Source organism: Cyanistes caeruleus, chromosome 9 (assembly GCF_971803275.1).
Source record: "Cyanistes caeruleus chromosome 9, bCyaCae1.hap1.1, whole genome shotgun sequence".
In the NCBI taxonomy this organism is placed as follows: Eukaryota; Metazoa; Chordata; class Aves; order Passeriformes; family Paridae; genus Cyanistes; species Cyanistes caeruleus.
This window is the reverse complement of record NC_141709.1, coordinates 30,639,563-30,665,630: the sequence shown is the minus strand read 5'-3', so window position 1 is coordinate 30,665,630 and position 26,068 is coordinate 30,639,563. Positions and strand designations below refer to the sequence as shown.

The 26,068-nt window shown below is 49.7% G+C and overlaps 1 protein-coding gene and 1 long non-coding RNA gene across 2 annotated transcripts in view; both read left to right on the top strand.

Annotated features, from left to right (window-relative positions):
- The first annotated feature begins 712 nt into the window (after nt 1–712).
- Nucleotides 713–6,198, top strand: LOC147651753 (uncharacterized). The gene is made up of 2 exons (XR_015273712.1): nt 713–808; nt 6,077–6,198. It is a non-coding gene; the product is annotated as an uncharacterized LOC147651753 (long non-coding RNA).
- Nucleotides 6,199–13,330: 7,132 nt separating this feature from the next.
- PLPP3 (phospholipid phosphatase 3) overlaps nt 13,331–26,068 on the top strand; it is a 42,831-nt gene continuing 30,093 nt past the window's right edge. The window contains exon 1 of the mRNA XM_086841635.1: nt 13,331–13,902. Coding sequence (XP_086697761.1) covers nt 13,764–13,902 — 139 coding nt within the window. The 5' untranslated portion in view covers nt 13,331–13,763. The remainder of the gene's footprint in view (nt 13,903–26,068) is intronic.

Sequence of the window (26,068 nt, the reverse complement as noted above, 5' to 3'; positions counted from 1 at the left end):
CTCTGTGTAGGTTCACCTGAGGTTAATCTTCAGAGTTTGCCCAGGTGCAGGTTCTGCTGTTCCTGATGTGTGGAATGATGTTGGGAAACATCTACCAGCACCTCCAGCTGCCTGGGAGGTCTGTTCTACCTTAGATGGGGACTTCAAAAATTGAAGAGGAAAGACATTTCAGCAGGGCCTGTTGTGACAGGACAAGGAGAAGTGGTTTCAGTTTAAAAGAGGAATGATTCAGACTCGATGTAAGGATGAAATCTTTATGATGTGGGTGGTAAAACACTGGCACAGGTTGCCCAGAGAGGTGGTGGATGCCCCATCCCTGGAAGTGTTCAAGGCCAGGTTGGACAGGGCTCTGATCAACCTGGGCTAGTGGAAGGTGTCCCTGATCATTGCAGGGGGGTTGGAAGTAGATGATATTTAAATTCAACCTGAACTGTTTGTGGTTCTGTCTGGTACTGTTTTATGGCCTCATTTAAAATCTCCCTGTGCTGCAGAAGCAGGGGAGGAAAGGGCACACATGAAACTGTTGGTGATATTTTGGGGGAACGAGACAGAGTGTGCACAGCATCTTTAAACAAACTGGAGCTGAGTATTGCTCCAGGAGCCCAGCACAGGCATCCCTCTTGCTGGTGGGAGATGGAGCAGCCCCCTGCCTTGTGTCCTGCCCTCTGTTTGTCCATTCAGGACACTCCCCAGCTGCTCCTGCTCTCCTCAGGCCAGGGCTAACTGCAGCTATTTCACAGGCAGCACTACCCAGTGGGTTTCCTAAAATACACTGCAGGGCCTGGCCTGACCAAGATCAGTCGAGCAGGTATGTTCTTCCCACATTAAAGCCAATTAACTTTGGATGGGGATGAATGGGAGCAACATTTAGTCCAGTTTTGCCTTCTCTGTGGATCGGTTCACGCTGGCTGAGGCCGAGTCTCACATCTTTCCTGGAGGCAGAGCCTCCTGTGCGTGTGAAGGCCGGGCTTACACGGAGCCATTAGAGCAGGGCAGGGCTTTGATCTCAAAATTGCACCACTTGAATTTGCAGATGAAAAAAAAAACAAAACAAAACTGAGTTAATAAAACAGCAGGCGAGCCTGCAAGTGAATAATTTCAGCTTCTCCCAGAGCAGGCTGAGTCCCTGTGGCCCTGAAACAGGGGCAGGAGCCACGCGTGACCCCAGAGGTACCGGAATGTTCCCGATGGCCCCGGTGCAGAAAGAGCAGGGATATGCCAGCTCTGGGAGGGCAAGAAGCAGAGGAAAGCAGGACTAGGGGTGGGTGGGAGCGTGCCACAGCTCCTGGGGAGCCATGGGGAGCAGTGGAGGAGCAGGAGGCCGTGGAGGAGCAGCTCTGTGCAGCCTCCTGCCCTGGCCGCGGGCTGTGGAGCCGCTGCGGCTGGCACGGTGCCCAGGCAGACTGGGCTGGCTCTGCACCCCAGTGCCATTCAGCAGCTCCCAAACCAGACCTGACTTGCTCCCTGCCAGCTCCAGAGCAGTCTGAGCAGGGTGGATAGACGTGCCCTGAGGATAAGTCTGCATTGCAGTGCAGAGGTGAGACCTGGGCTGGGTGAGACAGACCCGGGCTCGCCCCTGGGAGCCGTGGGGCTGTGGAGCACCCAGAACATGTGAGCTGTGTGCTCCTGGGCTCTGGGGTGTGGATGAGGAGGAGGAGGGAGGCTTTTTGCCTCAAAGAGCCTCACAATGCTTTTGGGAACTGAGTCTGGGTTGGTGGAAGGACCCTATGGACTGGCATGTGCTGTGCTCATCAGTGGGGTGGCCATTCTGTAGAAATCACATGGAAAAATCATAAAATTATGAAATCATTAGGTTGGGAAAGCCCTTTGAGGTCGTTGAGTCCACCAAGGTCACCACCAAAGCATGTCCCCAAGTGCCACATCTCTACATCTTTTACATCCCTCTGGGAATGGTGACTCCGTCACTGCCTCAGGCAGCCTGTTCCAACACCTGATAAACCCTTTGGTGATTAAACTTTTCCTCATATCCAATGTAAACTTCCCAACCAGCAGCACTGGGAAGTGGACAAATTGGAAATGCTGAAATTGGGAAAAATACACTGCCCTCTTCCTTAGAGTGCCTGGATCTTGGGGTTTGACTGAGGATCCTCAGACCCTGCTGCCTGGCACTGGGACAAACCCCATCCCTTCATCTGGGTGGTTCATCTCCAGGAAACCAAAACCATCCAAACACATTTTGGGTGTCTCCAGAAAACATAGCCTTTTAAAGGTGTCCCATCTCCTTAATCTGTGCTGCAAATGTGGTTGCTTATTCCTGAAATTCTTCTGTGTTAGAGGAAAAAATAAAAAGGTAGATAAAGAAGCGGTCAGAAGACATTTTATCAACCCAAATCACAGGTGACTTTCAATGGTGTCTTGAGAAATAAAGTCTGTCACAAGCCAGCAGCTGCTGGAAGAGGAGTGGAGATGATTTTCCTCCTGGCAGCTCCAAGCACCTTGGGAATTTCATCTGCTCTCAGCACTCAGCACTAGATGGCATCCAAGGTGGGAATTTGGGCTCCCAAATGCAGTCCTGGGCTCTGAAATTATAGTGGTAACTGGATTAAAAAATGAGGATCCCATCTGAAAGAGGAGAAAAATCAAAGGGCCAAGGAGGTGGAGTTTTCCCATCTCCTGCTGCCATCTCATTGTGGTGCAGCCTCCTCCAAGGTCTGTTCCACCACCTCAGCTGAGTGCTGGGCCTGCAGGACAGGAAAATAATGTGACAGAGGGAAGAGCAGAGGCAGCACCTGCAAGGCAAGGTGCATTCAAGGCTGCAGGGATGCATTCACCCATCCTCTTTTCCCTCTGAATGCTGCCAGCCCCCGTGGCTGCTTGGACACACAGCACACTGCAAAGGATGCTGAATGCTTGTGTCCCTTGGTGTCACCCCAGGATGCAGCCTGGGGTGACTGGAGCAGCTGCTCTGAACTGGAAAACATCTCCCAATGAGGGAATTACCTTTGCATCATTCACCTTGATTACTAAATGAGCCAAATTGTCCCTACACCGTTGATGGGATTTGGGAGAAAGCAGAAGCACCATGAGAGACAACTCTTGCCTGGTGGATTTTTCCTTCCCTTTACCCCTGCTGGTGTGGGATGAGGAGGGGGGGTGCCCAGCACCTCTCCCTGTCACCCATCTGTGTTCTCCTGGGTGGAAAGTGGGATTAGACCCTCAGTCCTCCAGCTTGGGTAGCAAATTATCTGCTGTTATCACCTCTCAACCAAGCCATGGCCATGAGCAGGCTCCTCAGGAGAGGCAGCTGTGCTTGACCCCTGGCTCAGGGCTGTGGCACTGCAGGCCAGGAAGGGGCTCAAATGCACACAGAGGTGTGAGGAGCAGACAGGTGATGGTTACACGGCCATGGGTGGCTGCCTGGAGGGGCAGGAGCCACGGGAGAGACACGAGGCTCTCTCCCTGCCCTGTTTGCACTCTGCAGGTGACCTCAAGGCCTTAATGAGCACTGTGTGATTGCCAGCACCATTTCCTGTGCCCTGGCCCTGCTGAGGAGGGTGCCAAGGTCCAGGTCCTGGAGGTGACTTTACAGACACCTTTCTGGTTTTCCTCTGTCTCCATCTGAGCAAAGGGTTCTGAGGTCTGAATACCTCAGCACTGCCCAGAAACCATTCTCCCTCTGGAACACCTTTGTGCTCACACCTTCTGTTTTTCTTTTCCTCATGTTTTCCTGGTGTGAGCGCAGCATCAGGCAGGGATGCAGGAGAGCTTTATCGAGGTTCTGCTGGGGTTTGAAATACTTCTCTTCCCAAAAGTATATGTACCTACAAGAAATAGCTTGAACCCAAGCCCTGAGTAGGCAGAGCCACTACAGACTGCTGTTTGTGTGCCCATTCCCTGTGCCTGCAATTATGGGGAAATTGCCATCGTGTAAGCAGCAGCTGTATGAATAACTCTATTATTTGTTATTATTAGTCCTAGATGTGTGTTTTTCTTGAGATCATATCTGCACAAGAAGGCACATTAATAATAGCCTTTTGAACTGGCCAAGTTTAATTTCTATGGATCGTGAAACTTTTGAAGCAAGGTGCTGTTTATTGCTTTCTTCTGAAATCAAAGGTCTTAAGCCGCAGCAGAGAGAGCTCTGTGTTGTCCAGACTGAGTTCTTGTAAGGGCAGGCGGTCATGTTGAGCTCACTCTCCTCATCTGGCATCAGCAAAAGGGTCTCGTGTTACAGCCTGGTGCCAGCCTATTTTAGGAAGCAAGATTCCCCTTTTATGCAATTATTTTTCATGTGAGTTTAAGTTCTGTTCTCCTTTGCTCTTTTTCTGTTTCGGTCTTTTCTCTCTCTTCCCTTCAGGTGGGGTGTGTTATTCAGACAACAACAGCTTCTCAGCCACCAAGGTGCTGTCTGAGTATGGAAAACATGAGCAAGAATGGGTCATGAAATAGGAAAAGCCATGTGGAGTGTCCAAAAAAGGACATGGAGCTGCTGGAGGGAGTCCAGCCACAGAGATCACCTGAGGGCTGCAGAACCCTGGGAGAGATGTGGGTGTTCAGCCTGGAGATGGTTCCAAACAGACCTTAAAGCCCCTTCCAGTGCCTAAAGGGCCTCCAAGAGAGCTGGAGAGGAACTTTGGACAAGGACATGGAGAGGACAAGGGGAAATGGCTTCACACTGACAGAGGGCAGGGGTAGATTAGATAATAGAAATTGTTCCCTGTGAGGGTGGGGAGGCCCTGGCACAGGTTGCCCAGAGAAGCTGTGGCTGCCCCATCCCTGGAAGTGTCCCAGGCCAGGTTGGAGAGGACTTGGAGCAACCTGGGATAGAAGAAGGTGTCCCTGCCCATGGCAGGGGATGGAACAAGACGATCTCTATGGTCCCTTACAACCCAAACCATTCTGTGATTTCTCTTTGAGGGCCATTATTAGGAGCTTTTCATGTAAGTACAGTAGAGAAGAGTAAGATCAGGGCCAGGTTCCTTTATGCCCATCGTGACCTACCAGCATTTTTTGTTCTGCTTGTGAGGTGCCCACAGAAGCACACGCAGTCACAGAGCCACCCAGGCTGGAGGTCCCTGAGGAGCAGATGAAAACAAACCCAAATGAAAACTCTGCCTTCTCAGACCTGTGTGATTTGTGCTTTTGCAGTTGCGTTTGTCACCCCAAAAGCTTTTTTCCCTGCTTTCCCAGCAGCTGGTGAGGATTTGCTGAAGGCAGGAGGGTGTAAAGGTTCCCACCTTGCCTGGGAAAAGGTGGGCAGGGGAGAACAGGTAAAATGAGAACCCAAAACACATATTTTGAGGGGGGAGGAGGTGTCTTTTTCTTTAATTTTTCAATCCCAGTGTTTCAAAATAGCCTCGTGGTTTGGAAACAGGAGGATTTTGACATTCAGTGTTTGATGTTGGTAATTCTGATAAAGGAGATAAAGGGTCCGTGATGGAGCACTCGAGTTATTTGTGGGCTGTTGGGCAATGGCTGTCAGTGAACCTGTGTCTTTGTGTGTTTAAAGTGAAGTCCCTGACATTTACTGCCAATTTTAAAGGGATTTACTCTTTGCTATTTCATAATCCCTGATTCAGAGCAAATTTGCAGATTTTGAATATCAGAAGAGACCATTAATGCCATGGTCTGAGTCTCTGGATAGCCAAAGCCACCTAATTTCATCTCCTCCTGTACTGAGCCAAATACTTTGTGCTCAGCTGCACCAAAAAGCAAGAGATGAAGGTAGAAAGATCAACCACTAATCCAATACTCAAAAATCTGTTCCAAGGTTTGAGTATTGTCACTGTTCAAAATAAAATGGGCAATTCACAATTTTTCTTCGTCTACCTTTGGGTACTTCTCATTTTTCTTAGTCTACCTTTGGGTAGAAGAATAATTTATGCCCAAAAATTCATGTAAAAGCAAGTATTTCTTCAACCCATTCAAAATAAAGGAAAAAGATAGGCTGGATAAATATCCCAGGGAATCTGCTTGGCTTTACAGGGAACATAGCCTCCTGTTAGTGGTTTGATGCTGTGGTCTGCAAGGCAACTTTGTGTGCATTTGTAAAGTCATTTGAGCTGCATTAAGGTCAATATCATAACTTGAAGAGACTTTTTTTTCTTCTTTACAGACATTTCCTCAGCATTTGGAAATCCAGTGTCCCAAGCAAAATTAAACTGGCAGAGAAAACTGAAGCAAGAAGGGAAGCTTGTGCACTCAGAGAGAAAAATGAAAAAGTTTTTTAACTGGAAATGTGTGTGACAAGGCTTGACTATTAAAAGACTGTGTTGCAAGATAATTTTTGGGGAGAGAATTGCAGCTAGAAAGGGGGTGTGAAATAACTGGTTCATGCTGAGTCAGTGATTTGAGTGCTGTAGTTTTGCAATGTGCTACTAACCCAAACTGTGGATCCTACCACTCCTGAGTTTTGGGGCCTGGCTCTTATCACAGAAGCAAACAGCCTCTGTGAAAGGGTTCAGAATACAAATGGGGGAGCAAATCCTTTTCAGAGCTATAAAACCCTCTCGTGTTTTAAGGAGCCTCATCATTTCTGGCAAGGCTTTCAAAGAAAACAGTGTCGAGATCCTCTCGATGAATAGCAACATTAATATATTAGGTGTGTATTATGTAAATCCATGCTTCAGTGGAGCACTAGATAAGATAAATGGGAGCAAAGAGCAGGCTTTGAAGGCTGCTGGTGAGATTCTGTGTGTGTGCTGTGTCCCTTGAAGGCTTGGTACAGAAATTAGAGCCCACTGAGGTCCTGCTCTCCCCTCCTGCTCAAGCGGCTGCTGCCGTGGACCCATTAAATTTTGTCAGCACATGGCACAGCCTTGCTCAGCCCCAGCTCTGCAGGGCTGTGCCTGAAACACCTCTTTTTCCCCTGTTTTGGTGCAGAGGCAGAGAAGTTCCTCTGTAGCAGAACTGGGCATCTCCTTTGCATCCCCCTGGCACTGCGTGGCACAGAGGGGTGACCAGGGCCACAGCAAACCCAGTCCGGGTGCTGAAGCAAATATTTGGGGAGGGTCCAGCCTGGCCCTGTCAAACACATTGAAATTCTTGAGGCTGTTGGACAATGACTTATCAAGGTAGAGAGACCTGGGAGCAGATAAGCTCAGGGACTTGTGCATTGTATACAAATACCTGGCCAGGCCCTCGAAGCTCACATGAGGAGCAATGCTGGAGCTCTGCCCTGGTGAAACTCCATTTTTTTGCTATATAATTGTGCAAGACAGGATGAACAGAGGGTCCCCACATGTGGGGCCACATGCTTCATTTTTTTCTTGTGCTGCTTCATCTCTTGATGAGCCCCAATATTGCTCCACATTTTTTTTAATATTTTTTTGCTTGTGATGTCTTTCAAAAGCCTCCCCCTGTTACACACCCAGAGCCCTCCAGCACCATCCCATCAAAGCAGGGTCTTGATTCACTTTGGGAAGGCACAAGCTCACGTTGAGCATCTCCTTTCCTGCTGCCCCATGGTGGCCACCACACACCTGCCCCACCAGCACCCGCGTTCATCGTCGGGGCTTCACGCTTTGAAGGCGACGCCAAAAGCTGTGGGGTGGCCCATAAAAATGGCTTGGTCTAGACATGGAAAAAAGATATTCATTTTTCTTTCACTTTTCCCTTGGACGAGGAGCATTTTCAACCAGGTCATTGAGACAGTTTGCGACCAGAAATAAATCCAAGCCGAGAAAACGTCGGCGGACCTGTTTACTTTATAAACCACAAATGTTTGTATCCTGCAACAAATACCTGGGAAGTGCCAGGACCAGACATTACAAACGTGTTAACTACCCCGAGTTAACCAGTAATCAATTGGGGGTGAAAAACCCCAGCGTGGACCCCTCTCCTCTGAGACTGCTCTTTATAACGGGGCTTTCATTTAGGCCCTGGTAATTAAACCATGGCACATTCTTGACTTTCAAACAAACTCCTGGGAGCTGGCCAGCCCCAGCACAGACCCGGGTTTTACCAGGCTGGAAACGAGGGTGATGTTCCACCTCTTTCATGAGCTGTTGTTGATGGTGGAAATGCCTGCCCGAGGTAGAAACTGGGAATTCCACAGCCAGCCCTTCAAGGCTACGCTAATAAACACACGAAAGGATTTGGGGGGAAATATATGAAAATACCGGTCTGTTGAAATGATTTTTTTTCAATGCCACCAGCTTTGGGGGGAAGGTCTGTTACTGAGGCCTGAAATTTTTAATAATTAGCACGCATCAATAGTTAATTTAGACTGCTGATTTTTGACTTTTGCAGTCCAGGTCTGCTCGTTTCTCTGTCAATACCAGGAGCTGCCGAGGTGCTTTGATGGAGCTGAAGTTTGGCATTCCCAGGCGAATGCTGAGGAATGGCAGTAGATGGTGCTGTTATTCTCTTTTTTGAGGACGGGGATGGCAGACGAAAGACAGGCACAGCTGTGACTGAACACGAGGTGTTACCAGACCCCAGTGTCCCCAAATTATAAATCAGGCTCCTTCAAATCACGGGATTTGGTCTTTAGAAAATCTTAAAACAAATAACATCCTTTATTACAACTCTATGTTTTGATATTTGGATGAGATTTCCAGCTTACGTTTTCAAGCTTTTTGTTGTGATCATGTGATTTGAAATTTATTTCCTTTTTTCTTCATTTTTATAATAACGTGAATTGAAATTCTCCAATCATGTCAAGAGCCAACAAGATTTAGGGGAGCTAAATTAAATTAGGGAGAAACATCGGGGTTGTGAAACTTGGCAGGAATACAGATGCTGATTTCAAAACAGACTGGACTTTAAGTTGTTGGCAAATTGAATGTTGCTGACCCTGAGTGATTTGTGATGCCAGGAACGGGTCCATGACCATAGATTGTGCCACCCCTCGGGTCACTGAGGCACGTGCCTGAGGGCTGACCCTCCTGGCCTGCATCAGCCTGGATCCCCAATCCCCTGGATCCCCTGGATTCCTGGACAGCACCAAACCCTGCACCAGGATGACATTTATCAGCTAATTCTTTTTAATGACCTGAAGGTTTATGAGGCTTGATCCTTCCCAGCCTCTTTGGAGGGGGCAGAACTGGGTCCCCTTTGGATTTCACTTATATTTGCCTTTCTCTGCAGTGACAGGCCGAACCCCAGCCTTTGTAAAAATTTAACAGGGCGGTGTTGACCGTGCAGGTTGGACAACCTGGCGCCGGGGATGGTGTCCAGCATGGGGACACAGCAGGTGTCCTGCCATGGGGTGGGCAGGGCAATGTCCCCACCTGCAGCCCTTCTGAGCGTGTTTCCTCCAGCAGCAGCAGCAGCTGGTGGGGCTAAAAATACCCCTGAACAGGGTAGTGGTGGTTGGGCTTCGGAATTTTCAGAATTTTACTGGCACTTCTGCCTGGTGACTCCAGTGCAGGCCAGCTGATGTAACTGAGCTCCGATTTCCCCCTTCGGTGGGGAACAATCGCAGATAAGGGATAACAATCGGCTCCCTTTCTTATTTTAGGGTTGCTGTAGCCACGGTCATTAGCAGCTCCAAGAAATACAATAGGCAGGGCCTGGTCCTCCCACACTGCTGTCCCCTCTCCAGAAGAGCTGCTGCCAAAATCCTCCCTGTGACAGAAAAGCAGAGCAGGTTCCCAAGGAAGATCTGGCTGTAGGGGTGAGGGGGAAGGGGTGGCACTGGGCAGTGCCTCAAAATGAGCCTCAAAATGAGCATCCCACCGGGCACACCGGGCATCAGCTGCTCTGCAGCAGCATCTGTGTTTGCAGCACAGCAGCAAGAGATGAGGAGTTGCAGCCTGGAGAGCAGAAGGCTCCAGGGATACCTTAGAACCCTTTCCAGCACCTAAAGGGGATCCAGAAGAAGTGGAGAGGAACTTTGGACAAGGACATGGGAGTGATAGAAGGGGGAATGGCTTTGAACTGACAGAGGGCAGGGTTACATTAGGTATGAGGGAAAAATTCTTCCCTGTGAGGGTGGGGAGGCCCTGGCAAGGGGTGCCCAGAGAAGCTGTGGCTGCCCCAGCCCTGGAAATGCCCAAGGCCAGGTTGGATGGGACTTGGAGCAACCTGGGATGGTGGAATGTGTCCCTGCCCCTGGGGAATGAGATGATCTTTATGGTTCCCTCCAACCCAAATCATTCCAGGATTCTGGGGTACTCTACACTTGTAAGCGGAGCAGCCCAGAGCGCCAGGACCACGTCCTGCCTGGCCAAGGGGAGCGGGATGGGGTAAGCAGGAGCATAAGGGCAGGTCACAGGTTCTCTCCCTGCTCCAACAAACAGTTATTTTCATTAAATAATGTGTGGGATAAACTACTTCCACGAGCCTCAGAGCAGAATCTGAAGCTTTCTCCCTTCCCTTCTCCCTCCCCACACCAGCCCTGCATACCTGGTGGAAACTCAACCTCTCACAACCTTTCAAGCAAGAGGTTTGGGCTCCTCCTGCCCCAAACCAGACCTTACTGTCCCACTTGAGCACCCTTTTCTATGGAGAAAAAAGGAAATACAAGAACATTTGTACTGTTGTTTTTTGGTTTGTCTTGGGGTGGATTTTTTGGCAGACACCCTTTGGCTGGGATCATGTTGACTGGTCATGGTGATTGAGTAAGGTACAAGTAAAACCTTTTCTCAATTTTTTAAGATCTTGATGTGTCATGAACAGGTTTCCACATAGTCCTGTCCCACTGATACAAAGATAAAAGATATTACCCATTCCAGGAATAGCCTTGAAGAGCTGATTCTCTTAAAATGACAAGACTGAATGAATAAAACTCAATTTGTCTTTTCAAATTGTTGGGCTATGAAAGAAATTTGGGAAAGAACAAGTGGTACAACAATTTTTGTTCTTCCCAGAAATTATATCAACATATTCCTTGTTCACCAGGGATTGGGTCCATGTGGGGTGGGAAGGTAGCAAAAATCAGTCCTTCTCCAAAAATGAGGAGCAAAATTCACTGGTAATACAAACTCAGTTAAAATAATTTATATAAAGAAAAACCCCAATCCACAGTGAGAATTTTGAGTGTGACTGAAAGCAAAATATGAGGTCTTGAAGGATACTGTTGCATGGTGTATATGATTATCCCATTTATGAATAAACAATTCATTATTACTAATGAATCTCTTGCATATTATTGACAAAGGCACAGAAGCTGCTTCTTGGCACTGCTGACTTACCCATTGTCAAACGTGAACTGGGCAATTGTGGTGGCTGCTGCTCGCTTAAGAAATTGTCCAAGATTCAGATTTGTGTGCCCTGGCTGGCATCAATTAACAGCACAATCTTTTTGTTATGAAAATGCAAACATTAGTAGCCTGAGGGGTCTTGTAAATGCAAATACAAACCCATGATTTCAATTTCCCTGAAAGTACAAGAAAGCCTCATTTTTTTATTATTTTTTTTTTATTTGCTGTTACAATGATAAGTCTCAATTTTTGTTGGCTTTTTTTTTTTTTTTTTTTTTTTTTTTTCTCCTTGCTTTGAATACAAAATGGAATTTAACCCAGGGAATCAGCAGATTTGGGGATGTGGGGAGGCTGGAGCCAGCTGCTGGAATCTGTGGGCTCCTCTAAGCAGGGCCAGGCTCTGAAGGGTGAGGGGAAGGTGGGTGCTTGGCCCCAAGGTGGACTGGGCTGGGCAGTGTGCCCACAGGTTTGGAAGAATTCCCATGTGAAGATTTCTTTCTGCTTGCTCCAGGCATCCAAGGAACCTAAATTAGGCACCCACACCTCTGCCACTCTCAGGGGAAAGACAAAGAGACCTTGAGGAGTGTCCCTCCTGGGCAGCTTGGTCCCCTGGGTGGGTGATTGGCACCATCATGGGCCAAAAGTGATGCTTTTGTATTCAGTGCCACGGGGTGATAATGGGCAAAAGAGTACCCTCAACGGCAGGGTGGGAGCTGGCACCTGATTTGAACGTCCAAGGTCTGTTTCCCCCTTTCTTTTCACACCTCACGTGTAAAAGTAAAATTTGAAAACAGCCTCTTCACTTTCTTGCTCCCTCCCAGGCTGGCCCCAGGATTCCCCATGGAATAATCTAAGAGATTCCTGGAAAACCTGTCCCAGGCGCACTCTCCAGGGCTCTGGTGCTATCTGCAGCTCCGGGAGGGGCAGCAGGGAAGGGTGGCCTTGCTGGGGGCTCTCCCTGCCGGGGAAACAGCAGGGATGCAGCAGGATATGTGCCAGCACACAGGTGAGAGGCTGAGCTCAAATGCACGACCCCAAAAATCGGAGGAGAAGTGGTTGAACACCGTCCTGAGCAGCTCCCTGGGGTAGCAGCTGTGTCCCCACCTCCTGCAGCCCTGCTCGGAGCAGAGCATCGCCCTCCTGCCAGCTCGGGCTCCTGGGAAACCTTTCCTTCACTTCCTCGATGATTTTTAATTAGAGCAAAGGAGCGATTAAGCGAGGCAGCAATCCCTGAGCCGAGTTTCTCGTCACACTCATTTGGTGAAGGTGCTGCTGCGGGAGGGACAGAGCTGCCATGGCACCAGGCAGGGTGGCACAGCCAAACTCCGGACTGGCCCCGCTGGGCTCTGCCAGGCTCTGTGGGTACCACACACATCATGTCCCCACCCCTGCCCCAGCACACGGAGCACAGCTGGAGGGCAGGAGGAAAAAAAAAAAGACATGAGAAAAAATGTTTATAAAGTTATTTGTTGTTAGTTTTCTGCGCCTTGCACGGTTCCCAGCTCTGGGGAACCCTCCAGCCTTGGATCGGCTGGTTGTTTCCCATTCCCCCTGCACTCCTGTACGAACGAACGCTAGAGGCTCCCTCCTTCTGGTCCGCTGCGAGAGAGAAAAAACTTTAGTTCCTAACCCTTTTTTTTTTTTTTTAACTTCCCTCAGGAAAAAAATGTGGAGTTAATTATCTATGTAAAATGTCAGATGCAGGAAAGGGGCTGTGCTTACTTGGATATCCCATCCGAGGCGAAGTGACTGATTTTTTTTTTTGATTTTTTTTTTTTTCCCCTCTTCTTTTTTTTTTTTCCTGAGGGCTGGAAAGCGCCTCTCGAAATAAAAGTGCAGAACTGAGCCGGTGGCTCCCAGAGCGGCCGGGGCAGGCACGGCGGGAGCCCCCAGCGCAGCTCAGTGCGGAGCCCACCTGCCCCCGGGGCAGCATCGCCCCGCAGCTTCTCCCGGACTGAGACCTTCATACACACACATTTATATATATATATAAACATATATACACACGCGCTTTTTTTTGTTTTTTTTTGTTTTTTAAATCCTTCCCCCCGGCTTTTCCTCCAGGACTTTTCCACCGCCTTTGGGACAACCCGCAAACTTCTCGCTCGCTGCCCTTTCGCTGCTTTCCTGGTGTTTTGGTTTTTTTTTTTTGGTTGGTTTTTTTTTCGGGGGTTGGGGGGGGAGAGAGAGAGAGAGAGCTTGTTTTGATTTTTTGTTTTGCTACTTCGATTTTTATTTTTTTTTTTGGTTTGGTTCGTTTTTTGTTGTTGCTGCTTTTTTTTTTTTTTTTTTTTTTTTTTTTTTCCCTTTTTTCCTCGTCTCTCCTTGGGAAGACCCGCCTGCCTCTCTCGCCTGCCGTGCCCCAGCGGAGAGGCCGGGAGCGGCTCCGGCGGCGCGGGCAGCACCTCCCCGGCGCACGGCGTGCGAGCCCGGCGGCGGCGCGGCTCGGCTCGGCTCGGCTCGGCTCGGCTCGGCTCGGCTCGGCTCGGCTCCGAGCGGCTCCCTCCGGCCCGGCCCGGCCCGGCTCGGCTCGGCTCGGCCCGGCTCGGCTCGGCTCGGCTCGGCTCGGCTCGGCTCGGCTCCGAGCGGCTCCCTCCGGCCCGGCCCGGCCCGGCTCGCCTCGGCACGGCTCGTCCCGGGCGCTCGCCCCCGATAATGCAGAGCTACAAGTACGACAAGGCGATCCCGCCGGAGAGCAAGAATGGGGGCAGCCCGGCGCTCAACAACAACCCGGCCAAGAGCAGCAGCAAGAAAGCCCTGCTCATCTGCCTCGACTGCCTCTGCCTCGTCATGGGTGAGCACCGCGGGCTCCGCGTCCCCTTCTCCCCGCTCCCGCAGCTCGGGAAAAACTTTTGGGAAAGTTGTGCGGCGGGCGGGCAGAGCTCGGGCAGGCAGAGCAGAGCAGAGCCCGGGCAGAGCAGAGCTCGGGCAGGCAGAGCAGAGCAGAGCCCGGGCAGAGCAGAGCCCGGGCGGGCAGAGCAGAGCCCGGGAGGGCAGAGCACAGCTCGGGAGGGCAGAGCACAGCTCGGGAGGGCAGAGCAGAACCCGGGCAGAGCAGAACAGAGCCCAGGCAGAGCAGAGCAGAGCTCGGGCAGAGCAGAACCCGGGCAGAGCAGATCAGAGCCCGGGCGGGCCCCGGCCGCGCCGCTTCCCGAACAAAAGCGCAGCGGGGCCGCCGGGAGAGCCGGGCCGGGCGGCGAGCGGGGGGAGCCGGGGAGCGGCCGGGCCGGGCCGGGCTGCGGAGCGCGGGGGTCCCCGGGGGGAGAGCCCCGAGCCCCGAAACGCTCATTGCGGGCGATTTGCTCCCATTTCGGCGGGGAGCAGGGGGCACTGTGGGCTCGGGGATGCGCCCCGGGGGTGCCCCCGGCCCGGGCCCCGCGCCCGGAGCTGGCTCGGTGGCACCTCGGCGGCGCCGGCGCCAGCTCCAGGTGGAGGCAGCGCTCTACGGTCAGCCCGGCTCGTGTTTTGGTTAATCACGGAAAACAGCAACTCTTGCCGCTCCGGTTACTGTGTCGCTCTGCTGCCGGCTTTGCTCTCTCTCGCATCTCGCTAAACTCATTCCTTTCAAAGCCCGGAGCGCTCTGGCGGCCCCTGGCAGAGGTTTGGGTTTGCCTGCCCTGCTCGGCTCTCGGAGATGCGATGGCTTTTGGAGATGCTGTGGCATGGAAGGGAACTGTCAACAGCGCGCCTCAAAAAAAAAACTTTTTGCATTCCAAAACATCAACCCTTCCATTGTGGCTGCGATGCTGAATATTTAATTGACAGACACAGGCAGGGGAAATCAACTGGCTTCCAACAAAGAGATTAATAACACAACAGCACGTGAGTTTAATACTCCAGACACCACAGTCTTTAAAACAATTGTTTCTGCTTAGAGCCCATTTTTTAAAGACTGTCAGTTTGATTTAATTTTTATGCAGTTTATTGATCATCTGGTGTATATTAGGGGGCACTAATAACATCAGGAGGAGAGGCATGGTTTTCTCTTTATATTCCCACAAGAACAGGGGCCAGTGCAGAAAGCTTCATCTTCTCGGATCTGGAAAAAATAAAAATACTTGATATCCCGTATATGAAACTAATATAAGTAGAAACATAACTAGCTGGACTTACCTCACTTATTTAAGCAAAAAGTCGAATTCCTAGTAAAACAGCTCCTGGGAGTCAGAACTTTCAAACTTTTATTTACCCAAGTTTTCTTAACTTGAGGCGTTCCTGGCATGAGTAGGTGCTATTTGAATGGGGAAAGAGTTTTGCTTCCCCTTCTCTGGGCTAAGGGTCCTAAATGAAAAAGCAGTTGGTTGACATGTGTTATTCCACTTGTGCTAGTTTGGGTAAACAGGACTTATCAAGCATCACTGGAAAGTATTGTTAGCAGGGAATAATGTGATACAGCAAAACTGTGATTGTTGCTTTGTTTCAGGTTGCTACAGGTGGAAATGGGGAAGTAAACACCAGAGCTGGCTCATTTAGGGGTTTTTGCTGGGGTTTTTTGTTGTTGTGTTGCGGTTTTTTAAGTTGAGGAGCGTTTAAAAGTAAGAGCATGAATACAGTAGCTGAAGGAAAGTTTAGATCTGGCTGATCACTGGCAGGTGAGGAATATAGGTGGGACATGGAGAGCCCATGATGTGTGTTTGGGGATGGAGAGCCCATGATGTGTGTTTGGGGATGGAGAGCCCATGATGTGTGTTTGGGGATGGGATGGAGAGCTCATGATGTGTGTTTGGGGATGGAGAGCCCATGATGTGTGATAGGGGATGGAGAGCTCATGATGTGTGTTAGGGGATGGAGAGCCCATGATGTGTGTTTGGGGATGGAGAGCCCATGATGTGTGTTTGGGGATGGAGAGCCCATGATGTGTGTTTGGGGATGGAGAGCCCATGATGTGTGTTAGGGGATGGAGAGCCCATGATGGGTGTTTGGGGATGGAGAGCCCATGATGTGTGTTAGGGGATGGAGAGCCCATGATGGGTGTTTGGGGATGGAGAGCCCATGATGTGTGTTAGGGGATGGAGAGCCCATGATTTGTGTTAGGGGATGGGATGGAGAGCTCATGATGTGTGATAGGGGATGGAGAGCTCATGATGTGTGATAGGGGATGGAGAGCCCATGATGTGTGATAGGGGATGGAGAGCCCATGATATGTGTTTGGGGATGGGCTTTGCAAATACACCCGGACCAGGAGTACCAGACCTGCTGGTGGATCACTGGGGATGAGCTGCTGTGAAAGCTGCCCCACTCAAGGGGGCCTTGGCTTGCTCTTCCCTCTGCCTTTTGCTAAGGAAGACTATGTGTTTATAGTTTCCAAGCACATGATTCCCATTTTCTTGTACAAAAAAATCCCAAAAAACCACTTGGAAAGTGGAAAAAAGGTGCCCTAGCTGAATCCTTCCTGTAAGAGAAAGCTGCACAGGTACGAGTTGATGGATATTTACATATTCAGTGGGGGGAAAATATCAAAATGCCCTATATAAGATAAGAAGGAGCAGAATTGGGTGAAATGACTTCTTCTGAGGTGGAGGGACCAGCAGAGGTCTTCTGCTGGTGCATGTGGGCACACGGCCAGTGGCCTCCAGTGCAGTCAAACTGAGTTACGCCTCTTGAGCAGCCGCCCAAAGACATTGAGAGAAGCAGGGAAACAGAAAGGCTTTTTCTCATTTGAGAGGCACTTTAGGAAATATTAAAACTGGCCATTTGATTTGCAGAGGCCTGTGACGCTGCACTGGCTCCTGCTGCAGGTAATGCCATAATTTGACCTTGAATTGGTTTTCTCTGAGGGGAAAATGAAAAGAGTGCATTACGGCTGAAATGTTTTTCAGAAATGACACACTCTCCATGAGGCTGTAGATGTGTACAAACCCTTTGTTTACACACAAATTTAAACAAATTACCCAGAAGACAATTATCATAAACATCTAAGAAAGTCTGAATTAGCAAAGCTGAGCTATCAGGAGCTTCCTTCAGCTTTAATTTGGTGAGAGTAGTTAGGTGGATTCACTTTTGTCTTTCATCCTTAAGCAGTACAATGGTTATCTTGATAGCAAATGCATAGGAGGAAGATTTGTATCTTCTTTTCTTGGGGAGCACAGAGCCATGGGCAGAAGCCCGTGGAGTGGGTTGGATGAAGACCCACTGGACCAGACCCTCTGTTTCTCCTGCATTTTCAGCTTGAGTTGAGTTGACAGGGAGCTGGATGTTACTGAATGACCAGCTCACTCCTCTAATGAGTGCACTTGGCACTCATAAATCCCTGGCTTCTTGCATGAACAAGAGGTTTGGTCGCTGACACTGTGAACTTCCCAGAAATTCCATGCCCGTACTTAACTCAGTATAAAAGGCAGAAAATAACTGAGTGTGCATTTATTAAAGCAGGTCATGCAAGGGGGGGAAAATAACTTTCTCCATCTCTCGGGAGGGCTCTGTTTTGAGAATTGGAAGATGCTTCCTGAAATTGTTGGGGCCACAGGCGAGCTTGGTGGTGTGGAAGAGTCCCCACTGCCCTGCCCCTGTCTCCTGATCACTGCAAAACATCTGAAAATGTGATTGAGGGGGTCTGGGCGGGTCCCCCTGCTGAGCTGGTTGGTGTCTTTGCTTTGTAGAGCTGTGGGGAACTCTCTGAGCAGCAAAACAAGAGGTGTGATGGGTGGACCTCACTCCACCTTCACCTGATCATCCGCAGCCCATCCCTCTGCCAGGAGTCTCCTGTACCTCCTACCTGGAGCTTAGAGTTGTTATTTGGGGGATCTGGGGTGGCCCTGGCTGGGGCAGATCTCAGGGGGTCACTTTCCTTGGTGCCATGGGGTTTTGCTGTCCTTCAATGGCCACCAAACCTCCTCCTGATGCAGGAGATGTGGCCAGCTGAGGAAACGCCTCATGCCCTGACCCTTGAGGGTGGGATGTTTTGGAGCCTGGCCCCACAGATGTAGCATCTAGAGTTAAATTTACTCCTCTCAGACCTGCTGCTTTCCCTTGGCAGGGACTCCTGGTGTTCAGCAAGCTCTGAGCAGCCACCTGTGCTCTGCTGACGGGTGTTAAGTCAAGCGTTTAATCTCGGAAGAGGGGAAGGCTGTGTCAGCAAGGGTGATAGGGCAGATGAGGGTCCTCAGTAGCTTGTATTTGTGCAGCTTGTGCAGGTAAAACAGCTTCCAAAAAGTCCTGCTTGTGCCATAAAATAGAAGGATTTCATCTGGCATACCTGCTTCTGAGGCTTGTGGAAATTTGGTTTATGGGAGCATATGTTTCAGGCTGGTGGGATGTAAACTGCACATAATTTACTGCCCTTCTTCTTTTCTGCCTCTAATTTAATTTTCTCTCTTCTGTCAATCCCAGTTAATCTGTACAACACAAGTTTTACTGCCTTGGGGAGGTTTTTTTAAGCAACAGATGGATAGACCTCTTACAACCTTAATATCTCTGCAGCTTTCTCACAAATTTGGCATCTCCTGTAGCGAGCTCGATGCTAAAATGAACTTTGAAAGTAAATATTTATGCTAGCTGGACCTTGACATGTTTATGTAAGTGGGGATATAATCTTATAATTTGGGTTAACAGTTTAGGTTACTCTTGACTTTCCTCTTCTGTGTAGAAGATGGTGTAGTCCTGCAGCTCTCAGAAGCAAAAAAGGATTTGAGTTCTGCCAGGGGCCCTGTCGCTTCATCACAAAAATTGGTGCAAACAGGCCTGGGATCGTCGTTTAAGTGTAAGGAGTGGGAGGAATTGGAGATGAGGGGTGAGGTTAGAGTTATTTGGATGGTGTAAAGATGGATGTGATGAGCTGCGCAACTTTGCTTTGTTTGGGTTGGGGCTGTTGTTTTTATTTTTAGGACTACCCCGCTGTGCAGCTCTCACTTGTCGCACGGGCAACATCTTTCTATGCACCTGAAGAAGATGCTGAGCCAACCATTTCTTGTTTTCAGCAAGGGACAGCAAGACCTGACTGTACCAAAGCAGCTGGACAGTCCCAGCCCCTCGGTGTTGTCTCCTCCACGCTGTGTCTCCTGCGTGCCGGGGAGGACCCAGCCCACACCACACGTGTGGGTGGAGAGTCGTCATCGTGTTTTCAGCATCCCTAGGTGGGGTTTGGCCATTAATGTTTATGCATCACTCCATACCTGCAGGATCTCCTGGTGGCAGCCAGCTCCTGGCCAGGGAGCTCTGGAGGTGCTCTGGCAAAGGCAGGTGGGCAGAAGTGGCACCTTGGCATGGGGTTGTTGTGCAGGTGGACTCTGCCATAACTTGGGAGTAAAGGAGCTTTTTGGGTTTTTTTGAGCCTGGAAAAGCTTCTTATTGAACCAACAGTCAGCACCTAAAGTGTGATACCCATCTGTTGTGCCTCCCCTGAAAGACCAAAGGAACCAAAGATGAGTGGAAGCAAAGGCGAGAGAAATATTTTGGAGGTGTTTGAAATCCACTTTTTCTGCATTTGCTTTGTGAAAACAAACAACAACAACAACAAAAAAAAGACAACCAACCTATCAAAAAGAGATTATTAGTGACAATTATACCTGAGGTGTTAATTGCAGAAGAAGGAAATGCTGTACCTATGGCAGACCGAGTCCTCAGGGGTATAAATCTGTTGGCTTTCCTGAGTTGGTGGAACTTGGCCAGCCTGAAGATGTGTCTCCAGGAAAAGCAGAATTACGTGCAACTGCTTCATGGCCAGGAGTGCTTTGAATCCTGTGTACCTGCTGCTGAGACAGGCAGGAGATGGGAATCACAATTACAGCAGATGACATTTTTATAATTGTCTGTTTGTAGTGAGCACAGGAAAATAATATAAACATCACTCCCAGATCAAACGGATTATTTTTATACCCTTTAAATCTCAATTTAATATGCATGCCTTTCCTCGGCTGCTTTGGTCTGACTGTTTGTCTGGATACAGGCTGGTGGTGTCTCCAGATGCGTGAGCTCCGTGTACCACCCAAAGATGGTTTGCATACCACAGCTGGGGAACCTCTGGCAAAGCAGGGCCCCTCTTCAGCATCTGAGATAGGCAGGGTGTTTGTGTGGCTCCATCCCTGCCTGAAATGCCTTCAAAGAGGGGGAGGCAAAGGCGCAGCTCTGCTGCCGGGCTCGCTCTGGCGGAGCAGGCTCCATCCTCCCCGTTCCCTTCATACAATGCTCCCACTTCATCCATGGTAATCCAGAAGGGACCCTTGTGGTCTCCTGGCCTGCCTGTGCCTGGAACAAGGGCCTGCCTGTTGAAGGCAGCGTGGGGAAAGGCAGCAGCCTTCAAACCCTCCTATCCCAGTGTCCACACAGCCGGCGCTGCGAACAGCAGCTTCCCTGGCATCCCAAGGGGCTGTGTCCCAGAGGGGGAAGGAAGCAGGGAAATCCCCTCCCAGGATGTGGCTTTCCCCCCTGCTAGCTGGGGTCTTGTATGAGTGCTGTAACATTTTTTTTTTTTCTATTATTATTATTATTTTTATTTTATTTTTTACATTTATTCCTTTTCGTTCTGTCTCAAGGCCTTGCTCGGCTCTTCTGATAGGTCAGGTTTCATATTTCAAGCAAACAAAAAAAAAATAAAAAAAAAAAAGGGCTCAGAAATGAGAATGATAAAACCTCAATGAAAGAGGTGAATTAAAGTAATCCAGCACTTATCCTGTAATTATAAAAGTCTGAAGTCAGTTTTCTGAAGGCACTTCTGTGCTTCCTCCCTTGCCAGTGTGTCTGGAGGCCCATCCTGTGGCCAGCCTTCCATTCCATCTGCCTTTCCAGATAGCTCAGCTGGGTGGGTTTTGCCAAGAGCTGGGTGGTGGGTGCCCTGTGTGTCCTGGGTCAGTGGGCCCCTTTCTCAGAAGGGCATTTGTATCCCTTTCAAAGCCACCCCGTCTCCGTTTCACTCCTCCCATCACATCCACCTTGCAGGGGCACTACCTGATCCACAGTTTTAGAGCAGGTGGAAAGTTCCTCCATGTGGATCAGATGTCTGAGCCCAGGGATGTGTTGGAGCAGCTGTTGGGAAATTGGAGAACCCTTCTTGCCTCTTAGCTGCACTCAAGGCCCCGGTTGCAGTGACACAGTGGGATCGTGGTCGGCAGAAGCTGCTCCTCCAGTTCGACCTGAGGAAGCAGAATGCCACGAAAACCAGGGAATTTGAAGTGTCTTCATTTGGATTTTGATGCAGAGAGTTTGAAAGCAGGGCTTAAGCATAAGGTTGTTACCAAGGCAATGCATGAATGAGTTTGAAATTTGGCTTTGTCCTGGCAGGTTTGGAAGTATCAGAAATTCCTATGGAACTCCATCCTTTGGAGTCAGTCACGTAAGTGGGCTTGTTTTTCACATGTGTTGGATGTTTTGGAGACAGAGGGTTGAAAACAGACTCTGCATCAAGTCACATTATCAGCAGAACATGTAATTTAACCCCAGAGCTTGTGATGCTCTGAAAATGCCTGTGCTCTTTGTGCTGCATGTTCCTGTTCCAGCCCTGGCACAGGATTGCACCCATACATGACCTCGTCTTCTTGGAGCACATGGTGCCCTCCATCAGGGCCAGGGGCTGCCAGCCAGAGCCCAGATGGAGCTGCACTTGGTCTGACAGTGGTGGTGACACTGAGCCAATGGAGAGTGCTCATAGTCCTCTGCTGCTTTCCCATAGTTCTGCATCCCATGCCCAGAAAGATGCCAAAGCGTGTTGATCATAGCACTGAGAAGCTTGGGAGGTGCCTGCAGGCCTTCTGACAAAACACCAGTGGGCACAGCCTGTGAAGCTTGGAAAACATCCGAGCATCCAGCAAACTGAGGCTGGAGCAATTGGCATTGCTGGGTTCACCTTGCCCTGAGCACCAAGGTGGCTGTGGGACAGAGCTGTCCTTCACTGCTTCAGGAGCTTGCAGATGTCAGCCTGCACCTCTCAGAGCCTCAGCATCTTTGTTAAGAACACTGGGATTCTCCCTTCCATGGCTTTAAAGAGAAGAAGTGAAAGTTACTGGTGAGATGTTTTGGGCAGCCATCCCTCCTGAAAGAAATGATAGTCCTTCAGAGAGCTTCTGTCTCCCAGCAGTGTCAGTCTGGCGCTGCACAAAAGAAGAAATCAGCTGTTTTCACCTGCAAGTTCACAAAAACTCCCATTTTTCAGCAGCCATGTGTCTGACCATGCAGGCACTGCACTCAGATATTAATTACATTTCTGCTAATTCAGCATGTGGTCCTATGAAGCTGAGACCTCATCACACCCTCCAAGTGCCCGGCCGCTGAATTTGAAAGCCAGAGTGCCAAATGGGGTCTGGGCTTCCTGTCTCCTTGACACTCAGCAGGTTATTTATGACCTTTTCGGGAGGGTGGTGTGATGGGCTTTCCTTGAAGCCTGGAGGGAGCAGCCAGCCCAGCCCTGGTTATCATCCCCACCCAGCTGACAGCCAGGTCTTTGCTCTGCTCTTTGCAGCAGCACAGCGGCCGTGGCAGCTGGTCCCACATCCCAAACATTCTGAGGGCTTCCAAGGCTTTTCTGCAAGGCCCACCACCCTTTAAAGTGCTGCTTTCCAAAGGGAAAGTCGCAAACAGCGTGGTAAAATGCTGATAAGCAGGTCTGGTCAGTAACCACTGAGTGCATTTGTGTTCTGAGGGATGCTCAGGGAGTAATTTTGGATGGCTGGCGAGCTGATGGCAGGCAGCAAAACTCCTTTGAAGTCGATAGCTGTGAATCAGTTTGGTGTTAGCAGGTTTCTGGGGCGGCTCTTTGATCACTGATCAGATGGCCCTTGCTTTTTTTGGGGAGCTGCTTCTCCCTGAATTCAAGTGCTGGGCCGAGGATGTGCCAGGCTGTGCTGCCCTTGGTCCTGCCCAGGCACGTCACGGGAGGTTTGTGCCTCTGGGAGTTTCTAATCTAGGGAGACAGGGAGCAGAGGGAGCAGCATCGCCTGGGCGCGTGGGCAGGCGCTGGAGCGCGCCGAGGGCACGCTTTGAAGGCAGTGTTTCCAGAACAGAGGCACCCAGGTGCCCAGTGGGGCTTGCAGAGCTACTGAGGTACCTCTAATTCCTTCCCAAGCTCCCCACTGGAGCTGCAAACTTCAGTGCTTCTGCCAGTCCTGCCAAAGCATCTTGAAATCAGATCCTCAGCGACTGTGGAGGAGTCTGTGAGTGCCAGGGCTTGGGCTGAAGTGTGTCCCTAGGACATGTGTGCACCTGTCCTGGAGCTTCCCACCTGAATTCTTATGAAAACTTACCCAGGTGCCTCTGTTCTGGTGCTTCCATGTCCTGCAGGAAAGGGAGACAACCTTGGATTCACCCACTGCAGAAGGAGCTGCCTTGTCCTTCCCCAGAAGAAGAGCTGGAGTTTTTCAGGTTGAGGATATGGAGGAAAAACTGCACTGAGGCATCTGCCAGTTGATAATACATAACAAAAGGGAATGATTCCCAAAGGGAAGGGCTTGGAGGGGCTTTTATCCTACTCACACTTGCCAGGCTGAGAGAAAGTTCCCTTTGCTCCCTGACCACAAGAGGCTGTACTTTTCATAGAGGATTCAGGGTTTTGTTTGGGGTTTTTTTGTTTGCTTTGTTTCTTTGTTTTTTTCCTTTTCTTATAACTCTTATAAAAATTTACAGCATCAGTTTCTAGCCCCTCAAATAAAATCCCATTTTTTTCCCCATATCTGGGCCAGATATTTTTTCATCCAGCAACTCCTGGTTTCTTGGCCATCCCTGCAGCTTTAGCATGCAGCTCTCATTCTGCTGCAGCTCCCACAAAGCGGCTGAAAACCAAGGTAACAGCAACATTTTGAGTGAAGGGGATGAAATGTGGGATAGGTTCAGCGTATTTCTTTGTCATTGTTGGAGTCCTATTCAGTCTGGAACTGAATAGGAGGCTGATTAGCATGTGGAAGCATTTCTAAAGCATTGGGCTGTGAGGGTTGGGTGGTTTGTTTTTTTTTTTTTTCCTTAAAGGAGAAGTTTTATGGCATTTATTTTTCTGACTGAGCTGCTATGAATCTTTGCCAAATGCAAAACCCATGGAAAAGCCGGATAGCATTTTGGAGAAAACCTGTTTTTGATAAATCAGGCTTTCTGATTTATCAGTTGATCATTTATTAAGCAAAGAAGTTTTCCAGTCTGTAAAACTCTCAGAGCCACTGCAGAATCTAGGCATGCAGCATGTTTGAAATTGCCAGACAAGTGGGATAGTGTTTGGGATACATCAGGATTGTGGGTATAACAACAGCTACTTTGCTTTTGCTCTTGCTGAAGTTTTCTGCCACAAGTGGCTATTGGGTCCACAGCCTGAAAATCCACCTGCTTAAATCTCAGTGTTTTGCTTTCAGAGGGAAAGATGTAACTTTACTGAGGTAAATGAAAGCTGCCTGCAAGTGAAAAACACCTTCTTCCCCTGTGAAATTGCTCCGGCCTGGGCCTGAGGCTGCTTTTGGAGAAGAGGGTTTTCTCTTTAGTGTCAGGGTGAGGTGTAGGGCTGGTATTCTCAATAGCACTCCCATGCTGCAAGATCTGCTGTGTTTTCTCTGGGGAGTGAAATGATTGCCTTGGTGCTGCCTGTGGGTCCCAGCTGGGTCAGTGCTAGAGCAGAGATCCTGCCCTGGGAGCACCATGTCCCTGCCTTTTGTGGGAACGCAGGATTTGGGGGCATTTGCAAGTCCCAAGGGACACAGGAGAGCCCTGTTGCCTGTCAGGGGCTGTATGGATGTAGCACAGTTGTGCCCTGGGTTTGCAGACAGAGTGGGCAGTGCAAGAAAATGCATTTTATTTCTGTGTACAGTGAGTGATGGACTTGGGGTCTGTCTTGGAGGCCTCAGTGAGTGATGGCCTGGGGGCTGCATGGAAAGCTCAAGGCAATACTTGGAGCCAGACCCTCTGGGTGATGTCTGCGTGGTCCAGACCTCGTGCCTGGCTTTCTTTGATGCCTTGTCTGGTTTCCTTTCAGTGGTGCCAGTTTAAGGAAGACAGAATGGTCAGCTTACTGGTGTGCCTTAATGTCACTCAATGGAAGGGTTTGGGGGGGAAGGGACCTTAAAACTCATGTTGTTCCAACTCCCTGCCATGGGCAGAGACACCTTCCATTCTTCCAGGTTGCTCCAAGTCCTGTCCAGCCTGGCCTTGGACACTTCCAGAGCTGGGGCAGCCACAGCTCCTCTGGGCACCCTGTGCCAGGGCCTCACCACCCCGTGAGTAATGCCAGCTACTGAAGGCTGATTAAAGCTATTGTTTAATTAAGGAGAACTTAGCTCCTCTGTTCACAATTCATGATTAAAGGATCTTTTGAAGTAATTCTGCAATACTTTCTTGTTCCCTGCCTTTCTCTCCTTTATCGTGGAGAGAGTTCCTCGTGCTGAGTGTGCCCCGGCTGGGCGGGCTGAGCGCTATTACGGGACCGCAAACCTGCTGGCAGATCTGCCTGCTGCCAAAGGCATCCCAACATTAAAAAAGCCCTGCAGAGGGGTGGAAGGGAGTTCAATCTCAGGATACGCTGATTTGGAAAGGGAATCCAAACAAAGAGGCTTTTCAGCAGAGGCTGAGGCTTGGCTTCTCTCAAGGGCAGTTTGGGCTTGGGGAAGCATCCGGGAGGCGGCGAGCGGAGCAGGAGTACATGAGCTGGATGCTGTGTGGTGTAAGGTTTCCCAGCACAGCCTGGTTTTGTGTTACAGGCTGGGGAACTGAGTCTAAGCTCTCCTCTCCTTTCTTTTCCTTTTTTTTTTTTTTTTTTTTTTCACCCCCCTTTCTTTTATTTCTGTTGGAAACAAAGGAGAGGTTTAGGTTTTTTTGTTGTTGTTGTTTTTTTAATAAAGGTTCCCATCCCCTGCAGGTTTGGCGGTGCCTCTCGCTGTTGATGCTGGAGGGGGACCCGTTGGTGACTGTGACCTGGAGAAACCCTTTGCAGGGTCCCACGCAGGCCTCACAGGGATGTTTTATTTTGCACAGAAAGCTCAGCCCTCTCAGGGGCTCACTGAGGGCACTCTGGCAGGAGCTGGCGTTCCTGAGGGGACAGGCACCTCGTAAAGAAGCCCTGG